Source organism: Crocuta crocuta, unplaced genomic scaffold, assembly GCF_008692635.1.
Source record: "Crocuta crocuta isolate KB4526 unplaced genomic scaffold, BGI_CrCroc_1.0 scaffold124, whole genome shotgun sequence".
Taxonomy (NCBI): Eukaryota; Metazoa; Chordata; class Mammalia; order Carnivora; family Hyaenidae; genus Crocuta; species Crocuta crocuta.
The window spans coordinates 2,268,255-2,278,307 of record NW_027551573.1 but is presented as its reverse complement, the minus strand read 5'-3'; the positions used below and the strand labels follow the sequence as shown (position 1 = coordinate 2,278,307).

General features: G+C 47.1%; 1 protein-coding gene across 1 annotated transcript in view; it reads left to right on the top strand.

The window, feature by feature from the left end:
- The window catches only part of ARL2BP (ARF like GTPase 2 binding protein), an 8,569-nt gene extending 258 nt beyond the window's left edge, over window positions 1-8,311 (top strand). Inside the window, exons 2-8 of the mRNA XM_077751285.1 lie at window positions 124-197; window positions 454-515; window positions 3,880-3,986; window positions 5,339-5,539; window positions 6,099-6,184; window positions 6,391-6,487; window positions 6,919-8,311. Coding sequence (XP_077607411.1) covers window positions 124-197; window positions 454-515; window positions 3,880-3,986; window positions 5,339-5,539; window positions 6,099-6,184; window positions 6,391-6,487; window positions 6,919-7,020 — 729 coding nt within the window. The 3' untranslated portion in view covers window positions 7,021-8,311. The remainder of the gene's footprint in view (window positions 1-123; window positions 198-453; window positions 516-3,879; window positions 3,987-5,338; window positions 5,540-6,098; window positions 6,185-6,390; window positions 6,488-6,918) is intronic.
- Window positions 8,312-10,053: the final 1,742 nt, after the last annotated feature.

Here is a 10,053-nt window from a genome sequence, read left to right as displayed (position 1 = left end):
TTCGACCCTTAGTCGTCAGCAGAAACCAGGTTTGAGCGGCCGAGGCCCGACCACGGGACCCTCCACCACCTCCACCTCCAGTCCAATCGCCCCCTGGCCAGTTTCGCGCTCACTAGCTGATAGGTGTGGGGTGAGAGTGAAGATGCGGGAGTAAACCCGAAGCAAATACATAAATACGAGGAGCCTGAAGATGTGCGGTGCGAGCCGTTGCCCCCTTTATAGGTCCCTTTTGTAGCTCCTTGTGTCATAGCAGGTTTTCTGAAAGTGGAGCCACTGAACCCTGATGCCACAAAAATCTGTTTTCTTGTTTGGAATCGCTGCATTAGATAATTATTCCTAATGGGGTGATGGGAAGCTCATTTTTCTGTCCTTTTATTTTTGCACCTCTTTGAAAATTATTTGTATTTAAAGCGAATTGTTTGAAACCGCACCTAATCCGGGTCTATTTTTCAGCTCTTCCGACTCCGATGCAGAATTTGATGCCGTGGTTGGATATTTAGAGGACATTATCATGGGTAAGTTTGCTTGCCACAGTCTAACCTGTGCGCTCTTTAGTCCTTAGAGCTTTGCAGCTTGGAAGGTTAATTTTGAGAGAAAACAGCAAGCTGCATATAGTTTTTAATGTAGCACAGACTCCTGTTAAGTGCGATTAAGTGATGTTAGAGGCAGACACTCTCACTCTGTTTTAACAGCTAATAATCATAGATTCAGATCCTGTAAGGGAGCCATCCAGGTAACGGGCCCCGGACGTTATGGGCCTCAGGGCAAAACTTCAGGAGCGACTTATTCAAAGTGTAAGAGGAATTCCGTTTTCTTAGTTTTGAGTTTTAACATTTTTGTGCCATAAACCACAGCATCAAGCCGTAATGCTAGCACACGTGTCCGTGAAGGAAAGAAAGGGCCATGCTTCAGCTGGTTCCGCATTTTCCTGGGTCCTGAGTTCCTGTTGGTGCATTCTGTGGTGTGCTCAGACCCGAGGTTTAAGACAAATCTGTGGGAAGGAAAAACTGAGCAAATTTTTGTGTGAGGTTTCCGAGACTTGGGCAAAGAAGCAGCCTTTCGTGTGGCGGTACTGGTGGTGTTTCTTGGTCTAGTTTAGTCTGAAAATCACCGACCCGCACTTTTGTATCTTCAGGTCCCAAAAAAGCTCATGCCCTTAAGGCCCCAAATACAGGTGTTTCACTATTAAGCCCTTGTCCTGTGTGGAGCTGAAGATTTCTGAGGAATACTTTGAATTCTTTTGTCCTTTGGGCACCCTGTACGCCATGGGAAAAGGAGCCTTTTTTGACCTCAGGTTATTTATCCTAAAGTCTAGGTCATTTGTGAAGCTTTCCTTTTATTTTTAGAAGTAATAGTCTATGCACTTGTTAAAATTCCCTGTTCTCTCACATTCAGGTGTTTGCTATAAGCCAGTCAACCCTCATCTGTGTTCCACCTGACAACCCTATGCGTTAGGTACTAGGAGCGTTCTCATTTTCTTTTTTTATTTTTCTTTTTTTTTAATTTTTTAATTTTTTTGAGCATTCTCATTTTCTAGCTGACGAAATTGGGGCTTAGACGAACTAAGAAATGTGCCCAAGGTCACACAATTGACAAGGCTAAGCGAGGATCAGAGCCCATATGCTTAATCACTAGTTTCCACCACAGCTGCTGAAATCGTACTCAAATAAGAGAACCATTTCATTCCTTTGTGGGAAAGGAATGTGGAGGACTTTCCAAGCCACCCTGTATGGGTGTGTTTAAGATGGACCGAAGGATGGTGGTAACGGTTGTACAACAATGGGAACGTACCTAATGCCACCAAACCACACTTAGGGGCGCTGGGTGGCTCCGGTGATTAAGCGTCTGACTCTTGATTTCAGCTCAGGTCATGATCTCACAGTCGGGCTCCCCACTGGGCATGGAGCTTTCGTGGGGTTCTCTCTCTCCCTCTGCACCCCCGCACCCCTCTGTGCTCTCCGGGGGGTGGGGAAGAAGTTAAAATGGTGAACTTATGGGAATGCAAACTGGTGCAGCCACTCTGGAAAACAGTGTGGAGGTTCCTCAGATTAAAAATAGAACTACATGGGGCGCCTGGGTGGCTTAGTCGGTTAAGCGTCCGACTTTCGCTTAGGTCATGATCTCGCGGTTCGTGGGTTCGAGCCCCGCGTCGGGCTCTGTGCTGACTGCCAGCTCGGAGCCTGGAGCCTGTTTCAGTCTGTGACTCCCTCTCTCTCTGACCCTCCCCTGCTCACGCTGTCTCTCTCTCTCTCTCCTAGAAATAAATAAAACATTAAAAAAAAAAAAATTAAAAAAAAATAAAAAGAGAACTACCCTACGACCCAGCAACTGCACTGCTAGGTATTTATCCAAGGGATGCAGGTGTGCTCTTTCAAAGGGGCACATGCACCCGAGTGTTTATAGCAGTGCTGTCGACAATAGCCACAGTATGGAAAGAGCCCTAATGTCCATCCAATGGATAAAGATGTGTGTGTGTGTGTGTGTGTGTGTGTGTATATGTATATACACCCACACACAGGGGCGCCTGGGTGGCTCAGTCGGTTAAGCATCCGACTTCAGCTCAGGTCATGATCTCACGGTTTGTGGGTTCGAGCCCTGCATCGGGCTCTGTGCTGACTGCCAGCTCAGAGCCTGGAGCCTGTTTCAGATTCTGGGACTCTCTCTCTCTCTGACCCTCCCCTGCTCATGCTGTCTCTCTCTCTCAAAAATAAATAAAACATTAAAAATATATATATATATATTCACACATACACACACACAATGGAGTAGTATTCAGCAATCAAAAGAATGAAACGTTGCTATTTGCAACTACGTGGATGGAACTAGTTTGTATTATCCTTAGCGAAATTAGAGAAAGACAAAACTATGACTTCTCTCAAATGCGGAAGATACAAAACAGATGAACATAGGGATGGGAAGTAAAAATAATATAAAAACAAGGAGGGAGACAAAACATGAGAGAGTCTTAAACACAGAGAACCAAGGGTTGCTGTTGGCGGGGGGGGGGGGGGGCTACATGGACAAGGGGCCTTAAGGAGGGCACTTGTTGGGAAGAGCACGGGGTGTTATACCTAGGGGATGAATCACTGGGTTCCACTCCTGAAATCATTGCACTATATGCTAACTTGGATATAAATAAAATAAAATATAACTTAAATAAAATACTTAATGTATTTCAAACTGTCAGTTGCCACGCAGGAACCATAGAGGTATGAGGGTGAGGAGGTAGCTAGACTCTTAATAGAAAGCTTCACCTCCCCCCCCCCTTCCTTGAAGACTCATTGACATGTGGAATATTAAATGTGGGACTTAGAAAAATGTGCATTATGTGACTCTTGGTTTCTTAGCATACTGCATTTGATATGTTTCTTAAACTTTATGAGACATGTTAGAAGGCTTGCAGCAAAAAAAAAAGTGAATTTAGCAAATATTTTATCACTTTTTAAAAAATTTTTTTTTAATGTTTTATTTAGAGAGAGACAGCGTGAGCAGGGTAGGGTCAGAGAGAGAGAGGGAGTCACAGACTCTGAAACAGGCTCCGGGCTCTGAGCTGGCAGTCAGCACAGAGCCCGACGCGGGGCTCGAACCCACGAACCGCGAGATCATGACCTAAGCGAAAGTCGGACGCTTAACTGACTAAGCCACCCAGGCGCCCCATCACTTTTTAAAATACTAATATGTATTATAAATAAAAAGACCGGTTGGGCTATTTGAACATTGGTGTCCTGTTAAACCTTTCCCTAAAACACTGTTAGCTTTCCTTCTAGACACTGACCATTATGAAAGCGGTTCTGCTGACGTAGAATTCTGGCCTGTTTATAAATTATAATGGTTTGTAGTCTCCATTAAAAAGAATCAAATTTTTCTATTGTGGTTCAGACGACGAGTTCCAGTTATTACAGAGGAATTTCATGGACAAGTACTACCAGGAGTTTGAAGACACCGAAGAAAATAAACTCACCTACACACCTATTTTTAACGAATATGTAAGTAGTTTTCTGTTTCTTTCCCCAGAGATTAGAATTTCTTTAAAACATGAATTTAGAATTGAAAGATGTTGACATTTGGGGCACCTGGGTGGCTCCATCAGTTAAGTATCCAACTTTGGCCTCAGGTCATGTTCTGAGTTTGTGGGTTCAAGCCCCTTGTTGGGTTCTTTGTTGACAGCTCAGAGCCTGGAACCTGCTTCAGATTCTGTGTCTCCCTCTCTCTCTGTCCCTCCCTTGCTTGTGTTCTTTCTCTCTCCAAAAAAAGTAAACAGTAAAAAAAATTTTTTAAGATATTAATTTAACATTTGGTGGACTTTAGAAACTGCCACCGGTAACAGCCAGGAATTCTAGTTAGACTCTCCCATTGCTTCTTTTGCAGTTCTTGGGGGCGTTTGATGATTTTTGTCCAGCTTCTACTTTTTTTTTTTTTATTGTTTATTTCTTTTGAGGGAAGGAGAGTGAGCAGGGGAGGGGCAGAGAGAAGGGGAGAGAGAGAGTCCCAAGCCCGCTCTATACTATCAGTACACAGTATAAGGCAGGGCTCAAATCCACAAACTCAGATCATGACCGGAGCCAAAATCAAGAGTAGATTCTTAACTGAGTCACCCGGGTGTCCCTCCAACTTTAAAAAAAAAAAAAAACATTTGGCTTGATCATAATCCCATTTTCAGTTACAGTATACGAGTTCACTATACTTTGCATTCATGTACTCTATGTGTATATATATTTTAGACCATATGTCTATTGCATTCATATACAATATATTGACCTTTTGATTTGGACACACTACAGTTGACCCTTAAACAACATGAGGACTAGGGTGCCCACACCTGCACAATTGAAAATCCATGTACAGGGGTGCCTGGGGGGCTCAGTCAGTTAAGCATCTGACTTGAGTTCAGGTCATGAACTCACAGTTCATGGGTTGAGCCCCGTGTCGGGCTCAGAACCTGGAGCCTGCTTCCCATTCTGTGTCTCCCTCTCTTTCTCTGCCCCTAGTGTGTTTCTCAAAAACGAAAACTTTTAAAAAAAATTTTTTTAAAAACAAAATCTGCAAATAACCTTTGACTCTGAAAAACCTAAGTACTAGGAGCCTATTGTTGACTGGAAGCCTCACCGATAATGGAAATAGTTGATAAACACATATTTTATATAGGTATTCTATATTACTATATTCTTACTACAGGATGCTAGAGAAAAGGTTACTAAAATCATCAGGAAGAGAGCATACGTTTACAGTATTGTCCTGTACTTCTCAAAAGAAAGTATAAGTGAAGCCATGCAGTTCAAACGCTTAACTGTTCAAGGGTCATCTGCATGTAATATAATCAGGTGCGCATGACCGTTAGGTAGAAGCAAAAACCAAGACTAGATACCCAGGAGTCTCAGCTTTGAACCCTTGGGTCCTCCCATTGCTCTGGAACAATCTCACTCGTCTGAGAAAAGGTTTGCGCCTCGAGCACTTTCTTAACCTTAGAAGTGTGGCCTACTCAGCGGTTTCTTCCAGTCAAGCCTCCGCTTACAACGAGGACCTTCGATTACCTCCAACGGTATGCTTCTTGGTATATTCCTTTCTTAAACATTTTTAATGTTTATTTTTGGGGGACGGGGGGCACGGAATCCCAAGCAGGCTCCAGGCTCTGAGCTCTCCACATAGCCCGACGCGGGGCCCAAACCCTCAAACTGCGAGACCGTGACCTGAGCCGAAGCGGTCTGGGCGCTTAACCAGCCGAGCCGCCCAGGCGTCCCCCGTACACTCTTTTTGCCCAGATTCCATCTATCCAGGAAAAAAGGCCCCAGTTCAGTGCTTGCTTCCTGCCCTGGGGGACGGGAGCCTGCTGTTCAGTCTCTGCTACTTTAGTGCGTTCATCGTGTCACCATTGTGTCACGGTGTGATTACCTGCAGATGCCTCCCTCCCGTGGTGGGCCGGGGCACATGCCCACTGAGGACAGGCACTGTACTCTGGTTCTCTTTGGTGTGCCCAGCGCTCAGCAAGGAGCATGGCACATAAAATAGCCCCTTTGGAAATGTCTGCAAAGGGCTCGAGGCCGGGCTTTCTGAAAAGCAGCTTGGTTTTCCTAAAACCAAGATCCCGTCCACGGTTACAGATTTCTTTGGTAGAAAAGTATATTGAAGAACAGCTGCTGGAGCGGATTCCTGGATTTAACATGGCAGCATTCACGACAACTTTGCAGTGAGTTGAACTTGCATTTTTATCTGTTTTCCCTTTTTCCCCTCTTCACTCTGAAAAAAGACCGTCTTATTTCATTGCCTGACCATGAAGGTTTACAGCACGTGGCAGTTAGGTCGCGGGTGGGAGGGCCTTAAAATCCTCACATGGAATCTTGAGACAGACTCTGTTTCGGTCTTTCATGAGACAGCCATCCTTTTCTTTTGCAGGCATCATAAAGATGAGGTGGCTGGTGACATATTTGACATGCTGCTCACATTCACAGATTTTCTGGCCTTTAAGGAAATGTTTCTGGACTACAGAGCAGTAAGTTACCCTGGCCTGTGTCGTTAGCCACAGGGAACCACGGAGATAGTCCCTGGTAGGCCAGCTGCCAGGTTTCTCCCCGCGACTGGCCAGGACCCAGGGCCTTTACTGAGGAAGCACATTCTCATTGTATTGAAACAGGGCCCAGTTACCTCTTAGTCCCTAAATCCTCAGAAGGACAAAACCAAAAAGCAGGTCCAACTGCCTTGCCTTTCTTGTAATGCAGGCTCTTAATAGGGAAAAAGTAGTATTTTTCAGTGAAGAGAGGTAACACTTTTTTATGAGTGGGCCAATGCTGAACAAGAATGCAGAATAACCCCATCCCTCTCCTGTGGGCCCCCCGCCCCCATGCCACACGCAGGGTTCTGAGCTAGAAAGGACTCCAGTGTTTTCCCTATTCCTTGCCACTTTGGATTCTTTTTCTCATGCAGGAAAAAGAAGGCCGGGGACTGGATTTAAGCAGTGGTTTAGTGGTGACTTCATTGTGCAAATCATCTCCCATGCCATCTTCCCAGAATGACCTGCGGCACTAGGTCCCACCCGTGGGGGGACTGGTATCTTTCTGGACGTGGCCAACCGAGCAGACTGGAGGAGGCTGGGGCTGTGTGATGGAACACATCTCAGGAAGGCTGGCTCCGGCCCACAACTCCTCACTGACGCTAAGTACTGATGATGGGTCAGAACACAATCGTCTGACCCTCCTGGGCCCCCGCAGCACCTTATGTTCGGGAGTTCTGGCACCCCTCCCCAAGTCCACCCATCTCTCGGCCCCGAGTCAGGCTCCTGGGGCGCAGGCCTGGCCGGCGTCTCCCCGGGGCCTCTTCCCCAGCACAGATGTTGGTAGGGCAGCAGCATGTGGAAGAAGCCCCCCACCTCCAGCCCTCTTTGGCTCCGCATGTCCATCAGACTTTGTGTGTTCACAGCTTCCTGTGTGCGTCCGTGTCAGTCCTGCAGCCTCGGCGGGGGGCGGGGGTTACCAGTGTGGGAACATGTCTCTAGGCTGTCCCTCCAGCCAGCTGCCCCCGGCCGCAGCTCGCCTCCCAGCTGGTCCTGGCTGTAGGAATAAGCGAGAGCTGTCCCTTACCTGAAGCCACATGTGAAAATCACTTCCTTGTCTTACATTCGGCAGTCCCTGCCTGTCTTCTGCTGGTCCTGATGTAGTCTGGTTCTAGAATTCTTTTAAGCATTTCTAAAAAACTATTTTTCTAGATGAGTACTCAGGCTAACCTAGTGGCTACAATCTTGGAACTTCCATGATTACCCACTTAAAGATCAAAGTATTATATACCGTGTGCTTTTTAGCTATTAGTGCTGTGAAAGCAAAGACGCTTTCTACGTTGACGTTCCTAGTTGACTGGATGTGTGTGTGCTTATGCTGGGAGTAGGCTAAACGGGCTCCCTTTCTTACAGCATGTTAAATGTTCGTGCAGGTTTGCTCAAGCCCTTTCTGTGTAAATCCGTTCGTTAGGTTTTCTCTTGGGGCAGGAGCTCTGTGCTCCTTCCCGCTGTCAGGATCTCCCTACCAAGGCCGTGGTGTGGCGCGCTGGGCTGGCTCAGCATGAGGAGAGAGCAGACAGCTTTACTGGCATATGTACGCTTTGACTTAGCACAGTGTCTCCTAGAAATTACCAGAAAACATGGATGTCACATCTCTAGAAAGAAAAAACATAGAATTTCAATTCTCAGTGTGTACCTTCCATACATCTTTTTTAAGTAAAAATAAGACTATACTGACTTCAGTCAGCTGTTCTGGTTTTGAAGTATGAGCTGTAAACTGTTTTCTGTACTGATGCGTGGCGCTTATTAAATACTTTTGTACCACGAGTAAGCTTGGAGGCGTGTTGCCAGAGCGATCATTCTTCACGAGTCCCTCCCGTCTTTACCGTCGCCGCTGCCCTCGGGTCACTGCTGCTTTGGTCCTTCAAACTCCCTTCTTCCAGTACTGCCTCTCCTGGCCTTGCTTTCCCTTCCTGCCCTTTTTACACAAACGGGCTGCTCACTGTAGGCTGGGCCCGTCTGAAGTACTTGATGAAGACCCTTGGGTTTGTCTACCTGGGTGAGAAAAGCCACGAATGTGGACTTCTAAAAAATGAACGAGAGCAGAGCAAACGCCAGCCTGTTGCTTATTTAATATTAAGACAGGCTTTCTGATTTTATAAAACAGACCAGAAACCTGTCTCTGTCCACACAGGAGCTTCCGTCATCATGTGCCACCTTTGATGGGGCTCAGGGCTGGCCTGGGGTGAGAAAGCCCAATGTCCCGCGTGGCCTCGGTGACCTCTGCCCCTGGGAAGCAGTATTCACCTAAACCGCAGGGTCTAAGGATCGGGCAGGCACCGGCCTAACCAAAAGGTGGTGGTTTGAAGGGACCATGTGAACATCTGCGGTCCGGCAGGCTGTGTGTTAGCAGGTCAGAAACCACTAAGACTTCTCTAGGACTTTGTCTCCTTGGAAGTCAAAAGAAAATGAGTTCATCTTAAAACTGAACAGTCTCCTTGTGGTTTCATCCTGGAATGACTGATTTACCAGATTCTGAGCCACTTGAGAGTAACAAGGGATGCTGTCAGCATCCACACCAGGATGCAGGCCAGGGGCCTGTCCCAGGCTGACTGGACGTGGGCGTCTGACTTACCCCTGTCCCTCCGTCCTGGAGCAGTTCCCCCCGCCCCCCGGGGGTGCCTGAGAGCCCGGATGGTACCGAAGCCTCTTTGTACCATTTCCCCTTGCACGTCCGCAGCTGTGATAGAGTTCACTTTAGAAAGGCGTGGTAAGAGGTTAACGATAAAATAGAATAATTATAATATACTGTAAAAAAAAACATCTTACTTCCTGTACTCTTGTGAGGAGGTGAGGTGAGGTCTCGCCACAGGCTGGGATGAGGGGAGGTGACTGGTGCAGCCTGACGCTGCTAGTAGCCTCGGGAGGAGGACCATGTACTCCCAGGCCACAGCTGGCCACGAGAAACTAAAAACGCAGAAAACAAGAACATGGATAAGGGGAGCCTACTGACTACCGTGGCCACATTCTAAATGCCTACCTTCAGCCTACTGTTCAGAGCATGTTAGCCTGTGGCGGCTGAACCTGCGCTCAGGCCGGACGACTTCCCCTCTGCACCTGTGCCGCCGGCTGCCTGAACCCAGCATGGCCCTTCGCTTTGAGGACGTGATGTCTGAACTGCACACACTTTCACAGCAGGGGACACAATGACAGTCTCGAGTTCAGCAAGGTGACCCTGACATGCCTGAAGCTGGGACGACTGACTGGCTTAGTGTTAAACGGACACCTTTCTGAGAATGAAAGGGGGGTGCTATTAAATCTGTCAGGACAGCCGGCCTGAAGGGGGACCGTCCCTGGCAAAGCAAGCAGGAAGGTGGTCAGGTGGCCTCAGGTCTAAGTAGCAGCGGGTGGTGCGGAGTCCAGAAGCTGATTTGGAGCCTCTCAGCACAACACTTAGCTGCAGCCTCTGGGGCTGTACGAGCATCTACAACCACGATCACCCAATGTCTTTTCCAAATAGGATCTTCCATCTTTATTTTTGTGTAAAAAAAAAAAAAAAAAAAAAAAAT